This window comes from Oryctolagus cuniculus, chromosome 1 (genome assembly GCF_964237555.1).
Source record: "Oryctolagus cuniculus chromosome 1, mOryCun1.1, whole genome shotgun sequence".
Lineage (NCBI taxonomy): Eukaryota > Metazoa > Chordata > Mammalia > Lagomorpha > Leporidae > Oryctolagus > Oryctolagus cuniculus.
This window is the reverse complement of record NC_091432.1, coordinates 60411722-60435704: the sequence shown is the minus strand read 5'-3', so window position 1 is coordinate 60435704 and position 23983 is coordinate 60411722. Positions and strand designations below refer to the sequence as shown.

The 23983-nt window shown below is 50.7% G+C and overlaps 1 protein-coding gene across 2 annotated transcripts; it reads right to left on the bottom strand.

The window, feature by feature from the left end:
* On the bottom strand, positions 1 to 23938 carry TRIM3 (tripartite motif containing 3). 2 transcript variants are annotated; one of them, XM_008265282.4, is made up of 12 exons: positions 23792 to 23938; positions 15395 to 15560; positions 8614 to 8840; positions 8233 to 8384; positions 7877 to 8057; positions 6878 to 7607; positions 6678 to 6781; positions 2524 to 2691; positions 2157 to 2325; positions 1815 to 1885; positions 682 to 822; positions 1 to 586 (listed from the first exon to the last, which is right to left on the bottom strand). In XM_008265282.4, the coding sequence occupies exons 3-12, from the start codon at positions 8689 to 8691 to the stop codon at positions 434 to 436; spliced, it is 1947 nt and encodes a 648-aa protein (XP_008263504.1). In that variant the 5' UTR covers positions 8692 to 8840; positions 15395 to 15560; positions 23792 to 23938; the 3' UTR covers positions 1 to 433. The 2 variants fall into 2 exon arrangements, with proteins under 2 accessions (XP_008263504.1, XP_008263492.1); XM_008265270.4 differs by having other exon boundaries at positions 8609 to 8840; positions 23792 to 23937.
* Between the last annotated feature and the right edge of the window lie 45 nt (positions 23939 to 23983).

Below are 23983 nucleotides of genomic sequence, written 5' to 3'. Positions count from 1 at the left end.
CACCTTGGCGAAGACATTTATTTAATATGTGGGGTGGGGTATTGCTGTCTCTGTCAGTGTGTATGGGGTGGTAGGGAGACAACCAGAAGGACTTCTGCCCTGGAGTAAGAGGCTGTTCTGGCCTCAGGCTGGGGGCAGGGAGCAGACTGAGGGTGGCAGGGGAGGTGTGAAAGGGGGTAGGTGAAGCTCTGCACACATCCTTGGGACCACAGTCCAGGCCCACCCATTCACCAAAGCAAGAACCGAATAAATAAAGTGCAACCGTGGGGTTTGGGGAAGGGGGGAGGGGAAGAGGAGAGGGAGGGCATTGGGCATACCCATGCCCACAGCCCACATTCAGTGCTGCCAGGTCTGGCCCACCTCCCAGCCAGACCCTCTTGTCCAATCACCCCTATGTCCATCCCTTCATGAGCCAGGCAGGGCCCCTGTGCAGCTACTGGAGGTAGCGATAGGCCTTAAAGCAGTGGTTGCCAGCATCAGCTACCACCACGTGGCCATCTGAGGTCAGTGCCAGGCCCTGTGGACCATACAGTGGCTCTGCAGATGTGTTGATATAGGACAGGAAGGAGCCAGAGCTGTCAAATACCTGGGAAAGGAGGAAGAATGGAAGGAGAGGTGAAATCAGGCAGATGAGAGACTGGCAGGAAACCTCCCCTCATGCCATCCCTGGGCCTCACTCACCTGGATACGGCTGTTGCCCCAGTCAGCCACGATGATGTTCCCGTTGGAGTCCACAGCTACCCCCGTAGGGGCGTTGAATTGCCCATTGCCCTCACCGTGGGAGCCAAACTTGAAGAGGAACTCTCCATCGGCACTGTACACCTGGCGGGGGAGGGGGCTGAGGACTGGGGATTTGGCCTCCGGCAGGGGGCAGGTCTTTGGGGGAGGATGGGATGAAGCCCCTGGCCTGAGGCCCCCCAGATCTTTTTCCTAGGCTTCACGTTCATGTATCCCACTGCCTATTGCACATCTCCAGCTGCTGTCCTTCAGGCAAATCAAATCGCACAGCTCACCCTCCCTGGGAAGACGGCTGTTCTGAATTCTCTGTCTCAAGGACTGGGTCCACCCCGATGGTTATGAGTCGTTCTTGACTCCACCTCTCCTCTTCTTGACAGCCAATGAATTCACGCAACCCTTGATTCTACCTCAAATCTGTAGCCATTGTCATTCCTTTATCACGGCCTGGGTTCTCATCGCTTCTCATCTGAATCACCACGGAAGACTGATCTTCCTGCCTCTCATCTTGCCCCAGGCACAGTGATCTTTCTAATCCACACACAGGACTGCGTCACTCCCCTGCCTACATAACCCCTCAATGCCTCCTACAGCCACTGGGAAAAGAGCAAGGCCCTTACAGGGCAACCAGGCCTCATCTTCTCCCCAAACCTACTCGTACACTGTAAGGGTTCCCACCTCCCATTCTTGGATCCCCCTGGGTCCTTTGCCCTCAAACACTCTCCTTCTCCTCTACCTTCTGGTTAATTCCCAATTAATGCCTCAGGACTTCCTCGGACAGTCTCCCTGAATCAGATGCCCCCGCTATGTCCTCCCTCAGTTCCCTGTGCCTCCCTACCACAGAATCAATCACATCATACTATCCTAATGTCTTGGTTACCCTATTCTCTTCCCCACCACACTACAAGCAAGAAGTCAGGGAATGTGTTTGCTTTGTTCAGAACTGTAGCCTGGGACAAAGTGGCCTTGCCATGAATGCTCCCTGACTGAATGCATGGAAAGGAGGTGAGGGAGACGGGAGTCTTTTGGAAGAGGAAAGGATGCTGGGACGGTGTCACGGAGGGAGGGAGGACACTGACCTTCACTGAATGGTTATGGAAATCCGTTACTACAATCTCATTCTTGTTGTTCACAGCTACAAAATGGGGTCCTGAAAATATAAAGTGGTCTTTAGGGCAGGAAGCTCAGATGTTTAGTGGGATGGGGCAGAGTACCTGGAAAAATAAAGCTAGGGTGTAGGGTGTTAGGAGAGGGGTGGAGTCTCCGGGCCCAAGATAAATCATCTCTGGAATGATGAGCTAGGGAATAGGGAAAGGGGATCTCTAGATCCAGGATATAGGAGGAGAGATCTTTAGAGCTGGGGTTTCCGTGAGGTATATGTGGGACACAGTTATCGAAAAACCTTGGACCGTCCCCTGTACCTGCAAAGTGGCGGTCAGTGGCTCCACGGCCGCCGAAACGGCCAACCAGCTTGCCATTGGGCTGGAAGGTGAAGACGCAGCAAGATTTGTTGTCCACCACGATGATATGTCCATTCCGGTCCACGGCTACTCCCTTGGGGCCCATGAGGCGGCCAGCTCCAATCTTGGTCTGCAAGGAAGAGGATACCACTTAGGGGCCTTTTCCTGACTGGTGGGGAGGGTAACTCTTCCCAGCATCAAAACAGAACTTTGAGTTAGGAATGGGCCAGAAAGAACAAGCAGAAAGGCTTGGACAAGTCCAGGCCCTAACCACCAGGAGGCAATTGATCATCAGAGGTACAGAGTACAGTGCCGGTGGGCCTCTCACCTTGAACTTTCCCTCAGGGGAGAAGATGCTGACCCAACGGTTGTCATAATCTGCCACAATGATGTCTCCATTGGTGTCCACTGCCACACCTGTGGGGCGCTGCAGCTGCCCAGGAGAGCGTCCTCGCACCCCAAAACGGAACTTGAACTGGCCCTCGTTGGAGAAAACCTAGAGCAGAGGAGCAAGGGAGGGAGCGGGGAGGAGGGGAGACACTGTGGGCACAGAGGGAAGGGAGTAGGATCCTGAGGGAGGAGACCCCCCATCATTTTTTTCAGTCATTCCACAAGCACCACACCAGGGATGGGGGTCAGAGAGGAATCAAACACGGTAACAGGCCTTAAGGGACACTCAGCAGAGGCATGGACAGGAGAAGGGGATATCTGCGCTTACGAGGATGACAGACAATAGACCAAAGTCTGCCAGGAAAGTAAGAGAAAAGGCACAGGAGTCAGGCCTCCTCTCCTCTCCTCTCCTGGCCTTATCCCAGCAATAAAAAGAAGCTCTGGAAACTGGGCGGCAGTCACCAGATTGGATCTGGTTTTAAGAAAGCAGACTCTGGCCAGAGGAAGAAGTCAGGACTGAAAGCGAGCTGTGGTGGGAGTCCAGGCGGGACAATGGGATGGCTTGGATCACGGAAATCGGCTGGAGGGAAGTAAAAGGACTCAGGAACGTGGGAGGTAGACTCAACAGGACTTAGGGGCAGACTGCAAAGGGGTAGGTGAGACAGGAGAATGCGTTCAAGGACCAGTCCCTTCAGGCTATGGGGCTGACAAGGGAACCTTCCTCTTGGACAGAATGACCTTCCAACTTCTCTTCTTCTCTTACCTCCTCTTACTCAGCCAGCCAACATGATCAGGTCTCCCCATCCTAGAAGCACCTCCTCCAGTGTTCTGTCACTCTTAAGCTAAGCTTTCATGTTTTTCCTTATAACCAAAACATTGCTCACTCTTTAAGTCTCACACACTTTGCTTTGTTATAGGCTCTGGGGACACAAAATGAATCAGAACTAGGAGCAGCCCAAGAGAACTCAAATTGTGGGCCTTAGATTGCTCTTTGATCCAGACCTGCTCCTTTCTTTGGTGGATTGGGATCCCTGGCCATCTCCTAGGCCTGCAGGGCTGTTTAAAGGATTCCTACCAACAGACCAACAGACATCACTTCCTCCTAATGCAGGACCTTCCAGCAAGCTCTCACCTGCCCAATCAGCATAGCCACTGTTAGCATGAGAAAGGAGGGACCCAGGTCTACAGAGCAGAAGTGAGGGGGACTTACTGAGGTTACCCTAAGGTGACACATCTGCCTCCTCCAGTCTGAGCAGCTCAGTTTCAGGCTCAACATAAGGTTTTGGGAGGGCTTATTCTTTTTATCCTCTCCTATCCCAACCCTTACACCTTGACCAAATCCTACTCACCTCTCAAGTCTCAGAATTTCCAGGTCACTTCTTCAGAGAAGGCTTTAATGACCAACTCCCAACCTCAAATCAACATGCACAAAGTTATGTCCCCATGATACACTCTTTAAAGCTCTATCCCTAACAACTCACTTTGTAGCTAAGTAACTTACACTTCCATGTCCCTTCTAGGGATGGAGGCACTGCATGGTGCACAGCTTGCATGTGTTATGTCTGCTGCTGCATCTGCAGCACTGGTGTAGCATGTGACACAAAGCAGACACAACAAGGGGACAAATTCCCCAGCTCAAGCTGATATCTCAGACCAGAACTGGACACCTCCCCTTGGACACTGCACAATCATCTCAAACTCAACATGTGTCAAAACAAATCCATCAGCTTATCTCCAGCCCTTCCCTTGAATGGCAACACCACTCGCCCAGTCCACCAAGCTCTGCCATTCTTCCTCCCACCCTGACATCTGAGGGCTCATCATAATCTGCTGTATCTTCCTCCTGAATATCTCTAGAGTCTGCTGGTGTTCTCACGTGGTCCGTAACACCCCTCTCCTATACCACAGTGGCAGTAGGTGTATCCCCTGACTTCAGGAATCTCAGAATCCAGTGGCAGAGACCGAAACAACAAAAAAAAAGAAAGAAAGAAACCAATGATTCCAGTGATGTATGAGAAGCGCTACAGCAAAAGGCTGAGGGAGCTCAGAGACAAATGACAAACAGGATTAAAATTCTGCCTAAAGGGAATGAGGAAACTTTCGGGTTGTTTTTTTTGTTTTGTTTTGTTTTTTTTTTTTTTTTTTTTAAGACTAGAATAACCACATGAGGATGTAATATATACAAATCAACATCTTAATTCAAAAATCACAAAATGTTTTTTGTCCTAAGTCAGCGAATGGTATTTTTGCTCATGAGGGGATTTGTCCCATACCAACCCTGCGGATCCCAGAGTAAGAAATGCAGAAACTCAGCTCTGGAATCCACAAGTCAGGCTCCTGACACTGGGGTGTGGGTGGCAGTTGAAGCCAGAAGGAAGACGGTTATCAGAGCAGCAGATGTTTGAAAGGGAGAGGGGACTAGGCCAGGCCTCCCTCTTAATTCCCCACCCTGAAACAATGGACAAGCACAGCCCTCACCAGGGAAAATAAAGCAGCAACTGTCTCTGGGTGCATGTGAGTACCCACTCGTGTTTGTGTACAACAAGGAAGGTGTCTGAAATCTCAACTTCTGTGCCAGTATCTCTGGCCTAAGCAGGAGGAAAGGAGTGAGGAGGGTAGAGGATATGCTTGAGTAGGGCCTCAGCACCACCCCTGCAAACTCCAACGGATCCTCCTCACCATAAAGGCTGGGTCTAAATGCCTCCCTGTACTGCACTGGACCTCTCCATTCCTCTGCTCTTGAGAACAGGATAGGGATAAAGGCAGGCTGATAGGTCGGGGAGTCTGGCTATGGAAGAGTTCCTGGCACCTTTAGCCAGGTGGAAAACGGGGGCCAAGAAGGAGCTGACACTGAGGTGAAAGACCTTAGTGGAGCTGCAGCCATGACAGAGGTGCTCAGGCAGGATCACAAAATCCAAATGCAGAGGTGTAAAAAGCTTCAGGGAAGGTCTGCTAACCAATAAAACGCTCCAAGACTGAAGTACGTGTTGGCTAGATGCAATCCCTACAGAGCAAAATTAAATTCCACCTCATCATGTCCAAATCCATTTACAGCCTGACCTCAGCTCCCCTGCTCTCCTGGCTCCTAACAGTAACCTCGCTCTAGTCCAATGGGACCCTTGCAGACCCTTCCAGCTCCCTGGAATCTCCAGCAGCACTTCCCCACTCCCTTGCTTTTCTTTATAGCTTCCACAGGACAATGATAACGATATTTTTAAAATAAGAGCTAACATTAGAAAGTTCACCCGGTGTCAGGTATATTATGTCATCTAATATTCCTAACCACCCTCATGAGGTATGCTTTTCCTAATTTTACAAATGAGGTAACTGAAGCTCGGAGAGGTCAAACGACTCGTTAGTCCACGGCTGAGCCAGGATTCAAGCCCAAGTGTCTTGTTTCAAAGCCTGGGCTTCAACTGTGATGCTGTCCACCATGTTGGTGACCACTGTGCTGGGCTGAGCTTACTACAAGGAACACAGAAACAAAAAGCTGCCAAGGTTCCTGGTTCCGAGATGGAGCTCACAGTACTGCACAGCCTAAGTCCACTCAGTCTGGCAGATGCCCTAACCAGGTATGTGAGGTACTGGGGGAGGCAGGGGCAGGACCATCTGTGAGACTGTGAACCCCTCTTTGGCCAAGTTACCCTCATCTGACTGTCTACTCAACCAGAGGACTGCAGAGACTCCAAGAAGACAACATGCATTCTAGAGCCATGTAGGTATGCGCTATGTTGGAAGACAGCAGGTTAGGGCAGGCTTGTATCCTGACCGGGAGGAACAGCAGGGAAGAAGTAGGCCAGCCAGCTGGAGGCTTAGGTAGAGGCAAAGGGAATGAGACAGATCTTTGGAGTCCAGTAGCTGAGCCCTCCTGGGCCAAAGCCCGGCAGATACACGCTGCAAAACCTTGCTTCCTGACTGAAGGTAATCGTTACTCCTGTGGCCTGTGGAGGCAGGGTGGCAAGTGGGCACATTGAGGGGTGGTGCTTTGATCCTTTGTGCTTTAGGGAATGGTACCCTGTACAGAGCTTCATCTTTGGAGATACCCGTACACTCTTGCATTTGGTGTTGCAGCAGAGTGGTAAAGGCGCTTACCTGGATACATTGGTTGTTGCTGTCTGCTACCACTATTCGGCCACTGCTAGCTGCAGACACCCCTTGCAAATTGGTGAATTCGCCTTTCTCCCTTCCACGACTGCCTGCAAGGAAGGCAGGGAGAGAAAACAAAAGGCTTCACCCTGAGGCCACTCTGAACTTCCCCGCCCCCACTGAGCTCCGCCCTGGGCCCTCTGTACCAACGCGGAAGACGAGCTCATCCTCAATCGGGTTGTCCTTCCGTTTGCCTGTGCTGTACATGGAACTGGGCCGACGCACTGCCTTCTGGCGCACGTGGCTGCCAGGCCCACCAGGGGACTTGACGCGGCGCTTCACATCATCTGGTGAAGGTGGCAGGTCCCCGGGGCGCAGGGCACGCACGCGGAAAGGGCTGCCGCGCACCGGCTGTCCGTAGAGAAGAACTGAGAGGAGCAGCTCGCCTTCGGTGCGCGCTGTGTACACCAGCTCGTATGTACCATTCTTGTGGTCCACCACCGGCACAGGAAGGCGCGTGCCATCAGGGCCCGTGATCTCGGCACGCAGCTCGGCACTGCCGGTGCGTACCAGCCGCCCATCTTTGTCTTTGGTAGTGACCGTGAGTGAGGCAGGCTGGCCCACTAGCGCCTGGCGCAGACCCTCGCCCGTGGCCACTGTCTCGTGTGCGGTGGCACTCGTCGTGAGCAGCGCGCCCAGATTGAGCACCGATCGCCGCAGCCCGTCAACCTCAAGGACCAGTTCCAGCTGTGCATTCTCATGTGGCCGCTCTGGGAAGGCCTGTGCCGCCAGCGCAGCCAGCCGCTCTCGCATGTGCTTGCGCACCAGCAACACCTCTGGGGCCGAGCCCAGGCGCAGTGCCTGCTCCGCGAAGCTGCAGCTACTGCCGATGTGTTCCTGCCCCTGGCGCAGGGTATCTAACTGGGACTGTAACACCTGAGTAGGGCGAAGGGGAAGGGCGAGTGAGCAGGTTGGCACAGAAGCAGTCTCTGTGTTTACTGATGAACTTGTAGTACTGTGGCATGGAAGAAACACAGGACGGTGCAAGAGGACAAGGGACACTAATGCCCACAGCATCTTTGGGCCACATCAGAAAGCAAAAGGTGTGGGCTGGGGAAAGGGGAGTGTGGTTTGGAAGGCAGGGAAGCAACGGAGGCAATAAGACCATCTCAGAGAGCATGATGGGGGATGGTGAGCAGACCTACCTTCTGCTTGGCCCCACAAATGGTCTCCAGGTCGCTGACCAAAGCCTGTTTGCGCTGCTGCAGGGCTTGCTCCAAGTCCTCGAAGGCTGCACTAATCTGGGCCAGAGCCTCTGCCTTGCGCTCTTGTAGCTGCTGGCTGATGCCCCCTACTAAGGCGATAGCTGCTGACAGCTGTGGCAACCTAGAGAAGGGGAAACAGCTCATACTAGGGTTGCTGGGGGTGCCCTCACTAAATCACCCCCTCCCCCTGGTTACCCTTCCTCTACCCTCCCTAACCCTTTCTCTCCCTTCCCCGAGCCCCTCCCCTGCCCCTGCTGAGACTGCCTGGCCAGTCCAGGGTCCTGCCCAGTGCCTACCTGCCACGCACAGCCTCGAGTTGGCGCTGCAGGGCTGCCTTGTGCTGCTCCACCACATCCCGCAGCAGGACGGTGCCATGCTCCCGGTGTTCCCCTGCACGGCACTCACCACACATGGCGGTCTCACAGGCCTCACAGTAAAACTCCATCGTCTGCAGGTACAAGGACTCCAGTCAGGCAGTGGCTATACCTCACACTTCTTCACCCTTCCCCTCCCATCTGTCCTCCTTGCCTCTCTCCAAATGCACCTGGTACCCAGACCACTTTCCCCGAGATACACCTTCCTACCCACAGCCACACAGCCCACCCAACACCTCTCCAGCTCCTCCTCCTCCCACCCTAAGTCCTGGCCTCACTGGGCCTCGCTTGGGCCCACCTTGCCTTCATGGTTGGGGCAGGAGAGAGGGCGGCCAGCCACTGCGCTGAGGGGGTGGGGGTCCTCAGGGTCATGGGCCCCATCAGGCGCTTGCTGCATGGCCTCCATGAGGCTGCTGATGAAGAAGTTGTTCTGCAGTGCGGAGACACCCTGCTCTGGGAGGATGGACGTCTGCCGGCACACCGGACAGGACAGCGTCAGACTCTGGGCAGGGATGTAGTTCTGGAGGCATCTGGCCAGGGAGGAGGAGGAGGCAGAGGAAGGAGGAGGTGGAGAAGCATTAGCGTCCCTTGTTTGCACCTCGCATGGGTGCTGACCCCTCTTCACAGGAGTGCCATTATGCTTGGTTTTGGAATCTCTGGCTGACATGCACATTTCATCCGCAGCAGGTGTACAAGGCCTCAACTCTCACGACATATTCATGACCTCTCTCAGAACAGACAGAGCTGCATTCCTCACAGCGGGCAGACACACGGGCTCACATTTCACAGGTGTTTACAAACCCTTCTCATCAGGAATGTGCAACCAGCCCCACTTGCCCCTTCCCACACACACTTAACTCATTAAACATTTACTGACCAGGCAGTCAAATTTGTGCCAAGCTCTGGGGATAAAAAGAAAAACACAGTGCCTGCTCTGAAAATACTCTGATCTACAGGAAAAAAAAAAAAGTCATAGAAATAGAGTCCAGAGAAGTCACTGGCGTACTAAAGAGATGGATCCTGGTGCTGGGCTGCCCCAGGTTCAACTCCCAGCCAATCACCCATTATAGGTTCCTTACAAGTCATCCTGAACAAGTTACTCAACTTTCCTGAGCCAAGGACTCTTTCTCTGTAAGAAGGAGAGAGTGCAGACTTCCCAGGGTATTAGAGGATTAAATGTAAAGTACTTACTTACATGTAAAGAGGATTAAGTGTCAAATGCCTGACTCACAGAAGCACTATATATGGTAGGCGACCAGTGCTACTTATCTTCAATATAAAGAATCCAGTTAGATGCAGTGATAAGGAAATGCATCAGCTCAGATAGATGAAGAGGGTGGTCAGGAAGGGTTTCAGAGGAGGTGATGGTGATATAAACTAATTTTTCATGGATAATTTCATTGCTAACCTGACCAAAGAAAGGTGTAAGGAGAGAAGGAAGACACAGAAGGCAGGAAGAAACAGCACAGTGTGGGCAGGGAACTATAAGCAATTTAATATGGCTGGAGACAAAGTCCAAGGCGAGCTATGGGGAGAGAATTTAAGGAGCTTAGGAGTTGTTCTAACAGCAATAGGGAGCCAAGGAGGGTAGTAGGGCAAGGTTCATAGCTTATCAGGTTCCTCTTTACCATCTCTGTGTGGAGGATGAACTTGAAGGGACTAAGATGGCAGACATTATCACCATCACCTAGTTACAATTTATTAGGCACCTGTATGCCAAAAGCTATGCTTTGCACTGCATGTACTTTGACTAAATTTAGGCCGTCTTCCACTCTTGCCTAGACTATATTGATTAATCAAATACTTTGCTTTGCATTTGAATCCAGGCTCTAGGTCTCACTAGCTTTGTTGCCTTGGACCACTTGCCTTTTGTGAACCTGGATTTCGTCAGTAGTAATGTGGACTATGGGTGGGGACAAAAATGAGAACTATTTAATAAGCACAGCAGTGGGAGGTGTTATCTGATTAGATGCAGAAAGTGAGAGAGAAGTCTTGGTTGTGTTGCAGCTTCTCAGTTAGATAACTGGATGACAGTGGTGATACTAAGATGGGAAGCACAGTGCTGTAGCTTATTGGGAAGTTCAGCCTTGACCTGGCTGGATTTACTATAATGGTGGTATGCCAGCAGAGGTAGAGGAAACCAGTAGACAGTTGGGAAAAGGGCAGGTAAGAGGTAGAGGTGGGGTGCCATCCAAACACAGATGGCCTCAACAGCCACGAGAGAGGATGAGAGCAGCCAGCAAGTAGACAGTGATGAGAGCGGGGGACCAAGCATGCAGTACATAATGAAGAGAGCAGAGAGAATGGGCAGAGAGGTAGGAAGAGTGACAGTATCCGTGCAGCCAAGTGAGCGGTGCCATTTCCAGACGGAGGGAAAAGCAGTCGTTGGTGTGGAAAGCAGCCAAGGAGTCAGGCAGGGTAAAGATTTGAGAATGCCCAACGAACGTGGCATTGTGAGGGTACTTTTGTCTGTTAGGAAAACTGGGTGGGGGGAGTGCTGGGGGATGAGAACTTGACTGCTGGACAGTGTTCCAAGTTTGAGCAAAAGTGGGATGGTGCTAGAGTGGGCCAAGGGGACAAAGAGTTTTCATCTTTTGTGATGGGAGTTTGGAGCATGTTTATAAATAGAGAAGGAGCCAGCAGGGAGGGAGGTGGAAAAGGCTGGAAGGCAGGACAAGGTTTGGGGATGGGGGAGGGCTCCAGTTGGCTGGAAGAGGAGGAGTGGATGGAGCCCATCCTCTGAAGGAAGGAGCATGGAGCCAGAGGACAAAGTGCTTCACCTGCCTGAGGACTGCAGAGAAGGGGGATGGCTGGGTTTAATCACTGAAGGGAGGGGGAGAGGACGCTTCCTGGCAACAGCCATCAGGGCTGCGGGCAGCTGTGTTTGGGGACCGCAAGTCTGCGGAGGGAAGACCTGCACTGTGCACTCCCGCCTATCCTCAGTCTCTTAATGTTCCCTCTACCTTTTGATCTTAATTAATTAAAATTTAACACACACTATGTGCCAGGCCCCATCCTAAGTGCTTTGCAAATATTAAGTTCTTTAATTGTGACCTAGTTTCCCCTGCAGTCCTCTGAAGGGGAGAGAGGTTTTTATCTCATACTCCACATTCCTCAGGGCCAGAAGGTGGGGCTGTGTCCTCCCTTTTCCGAACTGGAACATTTCTGAACGCTTCTCCTTTAGCTCCTTTGAAGCTCCTGCTCTGTCTATACTCTCCCTCCCTGTCATGGTCTCCAGTGACCTAACAGTTGCTCCCCCATTTGTAAAGTCTTTCTCCTGGCTCTGCTTTCTTCTATACCTCCCCACCTCCACATGGAAAACATTCTGCCTGCATTCTCAAGATGGCCCACCCACCATCGTGAATTTGCAATTCCTTGCCCTCCTCACCTCCAATGCTCTTTCCTCCACTTTCCCACAACTGTGGTAAGATATGACCACTGCCCGTATACCTCGTCAGCCATAACTTCATCAACCTGGAAACCTGCGTTCCCACTCAAGTCCCATGCAGCTCTTCCCAGCTCACTGAATCTAGTATTTCTTCTGCAAACCTTCTTTCTGTTTGTTGCAACTGCCTGCCTTACAACAGCTTCCTAAGTGGTCTCCTGTTTCCACTGTTGCTCCTCTATAATCCACTCCACACAACAGCTAGAGTGGATTTTAAAAACAAATGCACGCTCTGCTTAAAGAAATAAAATCCTGAGGCCAGCACTGTGGTGCAGCAGGTTAAGCTGCCACCTGCAACACCAGCATCCCATATGCAGTCCTGGCTTCTCCACTTCACATTTAGCTCCCTGCTGAAGTATCTGGGAAAGTAGTGAAAGATGGTCCAAGTACCTGGGCCTCTGCCATCCATGTGGGAGACTTAGATGGAGTTCCAGGCTCCTGGCTTCAACCTGGCCCAGCCCTGGCCATTGCAGCTATTTGGAGAGTAAGCCAGAGGACAGAAGATCCTCTCTCTCTCTCCTCTCTTTGTAACTCTACCTTTCAAATAAACAAATAAATATTTAAAAATGAATAAAATAAAATCCTCCAATGGTTTTCCTGTGCACTTAGAATAAACACAATCACTTTTCTAAAACCTTCAAACTCCCCAATGAACTGTCCTGACTTTCTCTGAGTTCACCTCATCCCACTTTTCTCTTCAATCTGTGGCTTCTTTTCTGGTCTCTCAGTATGCCCTGTTTACTTCTTCTTGCAGATCTTTCTGCAGAATTTTCATTGCTTGAAAAAATCTATTCATGTCTGTCTCCCTCTCATCTTCAGGACTCAGATCAAATGTCACCTTCTCTGGGAAGTCCTCCTTGATGACTGTGTGCAACAGCCTTAGGCCCAGTCATCTGCACTTACCTGTTTATTTCCTGACAAACACTTAGCATGAGCTACTGTTTCCCTGCTTACTGTTGGTCACTGCCCATGCAAGTCTAAGCTCTTGGAGAGCAGGGACCAAAGGATAAATGAATGAGTGCTAGTTAACTGTGAAGGCTCTGCATTCAAACCTGGATTCGGATCTCAGTTATTTACTTGCTATGTAGCCTTGGAAATATTTCTTAGTTACTTAATGACTCTGAACCTTAGTTTCCTCCCATTTAAAACAGGGACAATAAAGTACTGGTTGTGAGGCTTAAGTAAATCAATATATGTAAATCCCTTAGAAAGTCCCTGAGAGGGCCGGCGCCGTGGCTCAATAGGCTAATCCTCCACCTTGCGACGCCGGCACACGGGGTTCTAGTCCCGGTCGGGGCGCCGGATTCTGTCCCGGTTGCCCCTCTTCCAGGCCAGCTCTCTGCTATGGCCAGGGAGTGCAGTGGAGGATGGCCCAGGTGCTTGGGCCCTGCACTCCATGGGAGACCAGGAAAAGCACCTGGATCCTGGCTCCTGCCATCGGATCAGCGCGGTGCGCCGGCTGCAGCAGCGGCCATTGGAGGGTGAACCAACGGCAAAGGAAGACCTTTCTCTCTCTGTCTCTCTCTCTTACTGTCCACTCTGCCTGTCAAAAAAAAAAAAAAAAAAAAAGAAAGTCCCTGAGAAATAGTAAACAACCAATCAATACATGGTAGCTATTGTCACTATAATTTCTCACTACTTTTCATTTGGAGTACTCAGTGATCTGGGCGTAGAAGTACAGAGATGTCTGATCATGCCCTGATCCAGTGCTGGGCTTCTAATGTGTGAGCTGAGCAAAGGACAAAGGTGTGAGGAAATTGTATGGGGGACTGGTGCCATGGCTCAATAGGCTAATCCTCCGCCTGTGGTGCTGGCACACCGGGTTCTAGTCCCAGTTGGGGCGCCGGATTCTGTCCCGGTTGCCCCTCTTCAGGCCAGCTCTCTGCTGTGGCCCAGGAGTGCAGTGGAGGATGGCCCAAGTGCTTGGGCCCTGTACCCACATGGGAGACAGGAGAAGCACCTGGCTCCTGGCTTCAGATCAGCATGGTGCATGATCACCACACCGGCAGCAGCGGCCATTGGAGGGTGAACCAACGGCAAAAGGAAGACCTTTCTCTCTGTCTCTCTCTCACTGTCCATTCTGCCTGTCAAAAAAAAAAAAAAAAAAGAAAGAAAGAAAGAAAATAAATTGTATGGGGGCCAATCAGATGGTCAGTCATGGCATCCAGGATGGGCAGGAAAGAAAAGGAGGCCAGGATGGAGTTGGTAACTGGGAAAAGAGGGTGCAGTCGAGGGGGATAGATGTCTGTACTGAGTCAAAGGTGGTATAGTGGGAGTGGGGTTATGGGTGCCAGGAGTGGGATGCTGGAGTTTGTAAGTACACAAGTGGTATTATCTCCCAGGGCACGACTGGGAGAGAGCTACTGAGGTGAAGTGGGAGACACCTTTGGAGAAACAGTCAAGAACCAACAGGGCTAGGTGGGTAGTTTGAAGTCCCCAGTTGAATGAATAGACTGAATGGGGAGAAAGGCTGAGACTGTTTCCAGTTGAAAGGGAGAGGGCAGTAAAGTTGGAATTTCGAAGAGCTGACCTGGAAGGGAAGCAGTGTCACTGAGGCAGACCCGAGTTTCAGTGGAGGCAGAACTACTACCTGATTTCTTTGCCTTGGAGAATTGAAGGCAATGGTGAGAGGATCCAGGGACCAGGCCACTCAAGACAATGCAATGAGGAATGAGCACCCAAAGAGCATCTTGTAACAATACACATGAGATGACATGCAGAGGCTTCACTGCTCCCAGGGTAAAAGTGAGGTTCCTTACCAGGTCTACGAAGCCTCCATCTACTTTCCTACCTTCATCCAATGCCATTTCGAACCACACTTGCTCTGTTCCAGCCACCCCTCACCCAGGCTTTTTCTGGAACCTCTTACCTAGCATAACCTCTCAAGCCAAATGGTTGTTGCCCACATTCTCCTTCTGCCAAGAATGCAACTCCCTTTACCCAGTTAATTCCAACTCATTCTCTGGATAGCATCTTAGAGAAGCCTTCCTCGATTCTCTAAACTATAGCACATCTATGCTAAACTCTCACGGCTTAGCACTTTATTTGCAGCCCTTACTAAGGGTGCCATGTTGTAGTAATCTATAATCTGGCTGCAGAATTGTCTGATTTCCCTCTTTCTTCTTCACCACACTGTAAGATCTTTAAGAGTAGGGATCATATCTGGATTTGTTCATTGCTGCATATCCACTGCCTTAGCAGGCGCAGGCACAAAGTAGCTACTCACTGAATAAACATGTGAATTAATGAATGACAGATAGAAGCCTGAAGGCTGGGAGGGGTTGCCTTTCACTCAGGCCTGAGGATGACAATGGGGATGGGCAGGGACGGACATACCTGGCTTCAAATATCCGCCCACTAGTCACAAACTCTGCTGGTGAAAGAGCTGGTTAAAAGTCCCAGCACCCTCTGATTCTTTGCCTTGGGTTTAGGAAGCAGCAGAGTAGGCCCTTTTCTGGCCAGGGACCATGTCCGGTGTTAAGTTTCTAGTTTTCTCACCCAAAAACCTTATTTCCTGGAGGTCAGGGTTCACCTGCTGCCCCCGCTCCCATGCATGCACATTTCCCTCACCTATTTCAGGTTTACATACGCCACTTCCCTCTGATGTGTTTATCCCTCCCCAGTACACAAGCCCCTCACCTCTCACAGAAGGTATGCAGGCAAGGAAGAACCTTGGGACATCGGTACCGATCCAGGCAGATGCTGCACACTAGGAACTGCTTGTCCATTGGCTGGACCTCCGGGCCAGGGCTGTCTTCCCTCTTTGCCATGGTGTTCACGGATGGCTCTTGCCACTCACACCAGCCTGTGTACAGAGAAATGGTCAGCACCAGGAAGGCCCTCACTCCCTGCCTCCACCCAACCATTCACATGCCCCACAGAGAACTGCCCCTCACTTTCTTCCCTGCTAAAGGCTGGCCAGAGCAATGGCTGGAAGGAGCAAGCTGCAGTGGGTGGACTGAGTGACCCCTGAGCAGGGTGCTCTGTTTAGAAGCACAGAGTCGGGGTTAGACCCGGCTGCAAACTTGGCTCCACCTCTCACCAGCTAGGAGCCCTTGGACAATCCATATAGTCTCTCTGAGACTCAGTTTCCTAATTTGTAATTATGGGAGTAACAATCCCTACATCAAATGGTTGCTTGGAAAATCTTAAATAGTACAGGTCAAGTGCATGGTCCAGAGATGAGTGTGTTCATGGGCACACCCAGGCTTCCTCTCCTCGGCGCCCCCCAAGAGGCCTTCTAGGTGGAGTGTCTCTCCTCTACCTGCAGCTCTTCTGCTTAGGCTCTGACCCACCTCTAAACAAATCTGTCTGGGGTTGCACTCTTTTTCACATCTAATCAGTATTGAGGTAAGAACTGTCTCCCAAATATCTTATCCCCTTCTCTCCAACCACAAAGCTGTTGCTGCCTCCAATTCAGGCCACCATCAATCTCCTGGAACACAGCAATCACCTAACTGGTGTCCTTTTCTCCTCACTTGGAATTTCCCATCCATCTCTTGAATCCCTTGCAGCCAGAACGAATTTTCTAAAACACAAACTTGATCTTGTCACTACTCCCTGCTTAAATTCCTTCAAAGGTTCTCCACTGTCCAGCGAATGAAGTCTAAACTCCTTAAATCATCCAAAGAGGCTTAGCTGTTTCTGGCCCATACCTTCCTCTACACTCTCTACAGCTTCGTGTGTCACGATTCAATGCCAGACATGCTGCTTCAGTTCTTGGAAAACTCTTGGTTCTCTTTGGTTTCTGCAGAGTCACACATTCTGTCCACTCTGAGACCCTCTTGCCTGGCTGTTGCCCACCAATGCCTATTTATCTTTCAGGTTCCCCCATGTAAATGTCATTTCCTTTAGAAAACCACCTGTGATTCCACAAAGTCTAGGTGAGGTGCTTTTGCCTTTGTGTTCCTCAGCAAACTGTACAAAGATTTCCTTTCCCTTAGCTCTTATATACTATATGTAACTTTCTTGTTACTTCTCCACATAGGGCAGGTGTTATATTTTAGCACTTAAACACAGCCTGACCTAAGACTGAGTTATACTCATTTAATTAATTCAGTAATTCAACAAATATTTATTCACTAAGTACCTATTTTGCATAGGCACTGGAAATGGAGTAATAAACAAGGCAGACATGGTCACTGTTCTTGTGATGGGGAGGGGTAGCACATAGGTAAAAAGTAAACACATAATCACAGACTGGTGCCAGGGGAGTGGCATCAAGAAAAGGGGGTCCTATGAGAAGGAACACTGCTGGCTGTGTGCTCCAAGAAGGGCTCTGCAAGCAGGCGGTCATTAAGCAGAGCTCTGGGGATGGGAGGAAAATGGTAAGGGTGAGAGCGAGGAACAGGGAGAGAGAATGAAGGGAAATCCTTCATGCTGCAGGAACAGCGACGGCATGGTGAAGGTTCTCAGAATGGCTCCTGGGGACCTGCAGGGACCATGTGGTTGAGGCGCAGTGAGTAAGAGTGAGCTGGGGTGGGTGTTCGGAGTAGAGGTTAAGACACCACTGCTGAGACACCCACATCGCCTGTCAGAATGCACTCAGTTCGAATTCTGCCTCAGCTTCTGATTCCAGCTTCCTGCTAACGTAGACCCTGACAGGCAGCAGGTAATGGCTCCAGTGGATGGGTCCCTGCCACGCATGTGGGAGACCCAAATTGAGTTCTTATCTCCCAGCTTTGGCCTGGCCAAACCCTAGTTATTTCAGGCATTTGTGGAGTAAATCAATGGATGGAAGATTTCTCTCTTTCTTTCTCAATGTTTCTCTGCCTCTTAAAGTAAATAAATATCATTTAAAAAAAAAAAAAGAGGTGAGTTTAGGAAACAGGGAAGAGATCACGAAGGTGCAGGCATTTGAAGCAGTGCTTAAGCTGCCTGGGATACCTACATCCCCTATCAGGGTGTTGGGTCTGAGTTTCCTGCTCCACTTCTGATTCCAGCCTCCCACTGTGTACATCCTGTGAGGAGCAGGTGATGGCTCAAGTGCCTGCGCCCCTGCGACCACCTGGGAGATCAGACTGAGTTCCAGGCTCCTGGCTTCAGCCTGGCCAGCCCTGGCTGTTGTAGGCATTTGGGAAGTAAATCAGTGGTTGGAAGATTTCTCTATGCCTGTCTACCTGTCTCTCTGCCTTTCAAATCAAATGAAAATAAATTTGAAAATTTGAAAAAATGATTTTCATTTTATTCTCAGAGAGGGAGTAAGCAGAGCTCTGAGGGGAGATTATGCAGTTTACAAATAAATTAGACCGCTGCTCTGTAATTGTGAGAACTGGAAAGGAAGAGAAGCAATAGTGGGATCATGGAGGCCAGGTAGGTGGTCACCACAGTTCTTGAGGGAAGGCAACATGGCATATTAGCAGAGCTGTAGGCAAAAATGTGGACTGATTCCAGAAGTATTCATGAGGCTGAGCCAAAAGGACATCATGATGGATTAGATGTGAGAGGGGGAAAAGAATGTCGATAATGGCTCCCAGGTTTCTTGCTTGAGCAAATGGTGGGCCATGAACAGAGACAGCAAAAGCCGAGGAAGAGCTGACTTGGGGGCATTCTTCTCCAGACATGCTAAGTTTGACACATCTCAGTGATGTCCAGGTACAGCTGTCAAGTAAGGAACAGAATACAAGACAGGTTTGCAGGGGTTATTGATTTGGAATCACTCGCATGTTAGTGGTATTTAAAGCAACAAGAATGGATGAGACTGTCTTGGGACACAGAGTTGAGTGATAAGGAAAGAGCCCTGTACAAGGGAGGCAACTGGACAGAAGAACCCAGAGGGCTGGGAGGCAAACCAAGAGAGTGGGAACCAAAGAAATTAAGAAGAGTGTCCACTAGACTTAGTGGTGGTGGAGTGGGCAGGGCAGAAGTCAGAGTGACTGAAGAAGCAATGAGAAAGAAGTTAACACAGCAGATGTAGACAATTCATGATGGAAATGTGGCCATGAAGAGACGCAGAAAAATAGCTAGACTACTATACAACACGCAGTGACCTGCTATGCCCACTTAGATGCACCATGAGCCTCTTGAAGACAATGAATGCATACTAGGGGCCAGTCCAGGGTCATCTCCAGGTTTGGGGAAATGCTGCTGTGGCCACTGGGGTCCTGAGGTGCTCTCCCCACATGTGTTCTGAATCCAGAGACTTAACACCAGGACAACGCAGCAGGGTGGAAGACAGATTGAGGGTTGGTGGGAGGACCCTGAGGAGGACGAGGCAGTCTGAAGCTCCCATCTGGTGAAGGGCAGGGCTGGGAGGAAGAGTGGGAGTGGTCTGCTGGGCCCTGCTGGGCAGCTGAATGTCAAGCTCCACCTCTCTCTAAGCCCCAGGGGCTCTCCCAGCCTGTCACGTAGGGGAGGGAATTGGGCTCCGTCCAAGGACGGACAGCTCCTCCCTCCCTTCCCCTTCCTGCTTCAGTTCCCCCCCAGACGGACTGGGCCGCTTACAGCCTGAATCTAAGATTCCCTTCCTCTCCCAGATTCCTAGTCCCATCTCTCCCATCCTACTGTGCTCTAGAAATCTTTTAGGCGAGGTCCTTTAGGCAGTGTTCAAGTGGACTGTTGATCACAGCTTCCACGGAGGGTCCTGGACTCAGCTAGATTTTGTACTCACTCCTTCCACCGACTGCCTTCTGCCATCTCTGCACCATATTTCCCAGTCATCTTTTATGGCTCAGTTCTAAAGGCACCTCATTCAGCATTTACTCAACAGCTCTGTTAGGCCTGGGAATACGAAGATAAACAATCACAGCTCAGCCTTCATGGATTCCACAGTATAAGAAAGAGATGACTGCAATCCAAGGTGGTGAGGGTGGTGATAGGAAATCACAGATTGCTGCAAGAGCACAAAGGTTATCTGACTTAGATCTGGGACAGGGATGGGCCCAGAAGTTGGAGGTTAAGGGCTTTCATCTAAAGAAAGTGACATTCCAGCTAAGAACTACAGGATAAAAAACAGCTTGGTGCCTTCTTCATCGGGAGGCTGGATCCTACAGTGTGACAGAGGAGGACTAAGAAACAAGACACAGAGGTAGGCAGGAGCTCTACCACATAATGTTTTGTTGGCCTTATGAAAGAGTTGATCCTTTACCCTTTCTTGGTAAAGAACTGAAGTTTTATCCAAAGAACAGAGGAAAACATTGGCGGTGAGTGGGGAGGGGGATGAAGTATAAAGTGACAGAAGCATAATTTTGAGGTCAAGAGTGGAATATTAACAGATGGGCCAGCACTGTGGTGCAGCAGGTTAATGCCCTGGCCTACAGCACTGGCATCCTATATGGGCACTGGTTCGAGTCCCAGCTGTTCCACTTCCCATCCAGCTCTGTGCTGTGGCCTGGGAAAGCAGTAGAAGATGGCCCAAGTCCTTGGGCCCCTGTACTCACATGGGAGACCTGGAAGAAGCTCCTGGCTCCTGGCTTCGGCTCCAGCCGTTGTGGCCATCTGAGGAGTGGGCCAGCAGATGGAAGACCTCTCTGTCTCTACCTCTCTCTATAACTGTCTTTCAAATAAATAAATAAATCTTTAAAAGAAAGAGAGAGAGAGAGAGAGGGAGGAGACTACCTTGTCTAGGAGTAGAAAGGGAGACTGAAAGAAGTAGCTTTCATGGGAGGAACCAACAGAACCTGGGCAGAGTCAGAGGAGAAGAAGGAACTAGAGAAAATCCTTAGTTTCCTAGCTTGGCAACTCTGGAAGAAGAGCAGTTTGGATAAGAGGTGTTAAGTTCAGTGCCTAATATAATGAATCCACGGTTCAAGTGGAGAGGTACAGCTGGAGATATAGGCTGGAGCTCAGCAAAGAAATTTAGCCTGGAGACAAGGATTTGAATGTTGGTGGTATAGAGATGGTTCCTGAAGCCATGGAAGTGGATGGCATCACTCAGAGAAGGGAAAGTAAGATGGGGTGAGGGACTGTAACTGAGTCCCCAGGAATAGGCCTGGGAAGCAAAGTCTAAAAAGAAGATTGAGAAGGTATGGCCAGAGAGGCACAGAACCAGAAAAGAGAAAAGAGGGCTTCCAGAACAAGGGAATGATCTTCATTTGGAAGGAAGATTAACCCTTAGAAGAAGCTGTCCTTAACCTCAGGGAGTGTGGTTTCCAGGAGATGGTGGAGAGGACACCAGATTCAGGGAGTTAAGGAAGAAGATGACTGTGAACAAATGAAGACAGCCAGTACTCACTCCACTAGATCCTTGACATCTGTAAAGGATATGTTTCAAGGTTTTTCAGTTCCTCCAAGTTCTCAAACAGTACCAAGACTTCCTCCTACAATCTCACATGATTGCCAGGATCCATGACTTAAACAGCTGTGGGTCGAGATGCTCAAGGCACTGTCAACAAGTGGCCATGAGGTCAGTTAGGCTCATTTGCTTGCTAAAATGACTCGCTCCTACTCACTCGCTCCCAGGTGTATTTGATCATTTGAGGCCTCAGCAAATGACAAATGACTGCAGGTTACAGCTTTCTCTGGAACAGAAGCAGCTTTGGATGAGATACAGTCCTCAAAGCAAGGAACCTTTTCGATAACATGGACAGGGAAAGGGATGAAATGCACAGTACCATCTTTCCCACCACCGCCAGGCGAGCCCAGGCTGAGCCAATGAATGAACCATTCAAACTTTCCCGGGGGCATACCCTGAGCCAAGCCCTCCAACTGGGAACTGGAGACAAAAAGCTGAACCTTTGGTACTCCCTATCTTTCAGACTTCTAAGACTCATGTAAGAAACAGACCAGGAAATACTTGTACATAATTACAATGTGGTAAGTACCATGATACCAACATGTTCAAACTGCTATGGCAAGAAGTGTCTGACTCTGTAAGTGGCTGGGAGTAAAGAAGGCTCCTAGAGGAAAGGATATGCGAGCTGGGTCTTGAGGGACAAATAGGAGATTGTTAGGTACACAGGGAAAACAGTGAGTGGAGGAACTGAAGCTTGAACAATTAAGAAACGCTGACCAGATGGGCACGCAAGCAAGACTCAAAAGGGCAGAGGCTGTACGGAGGCTTCCGCTGTCTTCTCAACATAGGTCCTGCACTTGCTCTTTGGGTGCTCCCCCAAGTGGTTAGATCCTAGGGTTTTGTTTTGGGGCTGCTTCTCTCGCTTTTCATACTCTGGGCACTCTCATTGTCTCCCAGGGTTTCAGTTACCATCCAATTGCTAGTAAGCCCCGAAGCCATAACTCCTGTGCTTGAGTTGCTCTTGGACACCAGTTCTATATCTCCAGCTGTATCATGGACGCCTCTATCTGGATGATGCACAAGGACTTGTCCAAAACTGAATTAATTTTCTTGCTGTGTTTCTCATTTCAATAAAAGGTACCACTATTCACCCAGCTGCATCCACCAGAATCCTGGTTGTATTAATTCCTCCTCTTCTCTCACCTTCCAGATACACACTATGACTATATTCTTAATTCTGCCTCTATAATGGGTCTAGGTTAAAAAAATCAGATCTTGTCCTGACTGTGTCACTAATTCAGTAACATAATGTGAGACTCTGGGCAAATACCCACCCCATCCCCTCACTTGTAAATTCGGAAGGGTGTGGTCTTTTTGTTCTCAAAATCTGAGATTCCCAAGGGTTCCCTTTCAAGCTAAGGGCCACTGCAGATTCTAATCTGCACCCATGATTAAATTCCACCTTGTATTACCTTGATGACTTGGTTGCTAGTGTCCACTGTAAGGCTAGGTTAGAGGGTGGTCACAGCTGCCCCCACCCCGCCTTCCAAAATAAATATTTTCTTACATTAAGTCACTTGTGACACCCACTCTGGGCACCTTCTACTCTAGTCATAAGGTTTTTGTGTTTTATCTGCACACAGGATGTACAATTCCAACTATGGGCCCTGTCCTCAAGTTCTTCTCTCAGCAAAAATGCCATGGTCCCCAAGTGACTAAGGTGGTACTTGCCACACACAAAGTTCTCAGTACATTTTGGGGACATGAGAGTCAGGTTTAAATCTGCAGTTCCTCCTCATCAGAGAGACAGGCAAAAAAAGGCAATGACAAGACAAGTGAATCAAATTCCAAAGTGGGAGACCTCCACTTAACATAAGGAAGCTTTCCCATAGCATAAAGTAGTAAGTGCTCTGTCACTGGAGGCATGCAAGCCAAGAGAGGCAGGGCACCTGTCAGGCCTGCAGCTCTGATTCCAATTCTGCAGCAAATCAGACTTGCTTAGGGCATGAATGGGCACTGATGAGCTGGGCAGACTGGCAGGGAGAGACCTGTGAAGAAAATCTCTGCACACCCCCCCCCCCCCCAACTGATCTTCCTGTTGGGGCCAGTTGTGGGTTTCTGCTGTCCACATCAGAGACCACCACACCAGAAACAAGCCCACGGTCCGCCTGTAGTCAGACTGACCTCTCTGGGCTGCAGCCTGCCCCTCCAGCCTGCAACCATCTGTCCCTGCAGGTTTGCAGCCCAGGATCTGAAGCCAAATCCAGGAGGGAGATAAGGCCCAGGGTAGGGTCTGGGGTGCTCCAGGTGGGGCCCGGGCTGCAGGAAAAATCAAAGGGGTCCTTTCCTAAAGAATCACCTTCCGCATGAGGCTTCCTGGCCAGCGGGCAGTGCTGGCGGAGGAAAGACAGTCCTCCACCCTAGCTGGTGGGCCTCTGGGTGCCTGAGGAGGATGGAGGGGGCGCAAGGGGTGGAGGAGTCTGCACCAGGGAGAAAGGAATCCTTCAGACAAGCTGGGCCATGAGATTCCCGGGTCCTGTTCAGCAACCCCACCCTGCGCCCCCCCAACCCAACCCGCGACCGCAGCGTTTAGCACCCTCCGCCAACACGCACAAGCTCCCAAAACCCGCACTCCTCCACGGAACCATCACCCATCCACCCGCGCCTCCCCCCTGAAACATGGACCTCACGTGAGCAGCCACAGCCCAAAGAATCCCCCCGCTGCTCTCATGGACACGGACACGCCTCACGTGGACAGAGACAGGAACAGCTTTTGAAAAGCATCCGCGCCCCCACCCACAAACGCTGGGACAGACACACGGCCGTTCTGACCCGGACCCTGACGGACGGGAATACAGACGTACCCTTGGGTTCCGCCCGTCGCACTCACGGCGTTGGAGCAGGATGGGAGGGCAAGGCCCGGACTGCGGCCACTCCGAGGGGCCCGCGGCGCTGCCCTCGCTGCCAGCGCCCGTCCGCCCGGCCCTGCCCGCGGCGCCGCCCCACGTCCCGCGCCTCCGCCTGTCCCCGCGCTGGCGCCGCCGCCGGACCAGCCG

Excerpts from the sequence above, each read along its gene's own strand:
- TRIM3 (XM_008265270.4), bottom strand. The coding sequence starts at position 15,525 with ATGGCAAAGAGGGAAGACAGCCCTGGCCCGGAGGTCCAGCCAATGGAC. Across the intron at positions 8,841-15,394 it reads CTGCATACCTTCTGTGAGAG|ATGCCTCCAGAACTACATCC; the intron begins GTGAGGGGCTTG and ends CTCCCTGGCCAG. Across the intron at positions 2,326-2,523 it reads CCCCTGAGGGAAAGTTCAAG|ACCAAGATTGGAGCTGGCCG; the intron begins GTGAGAGGCCCA and ends TCTTCCTTGCAG.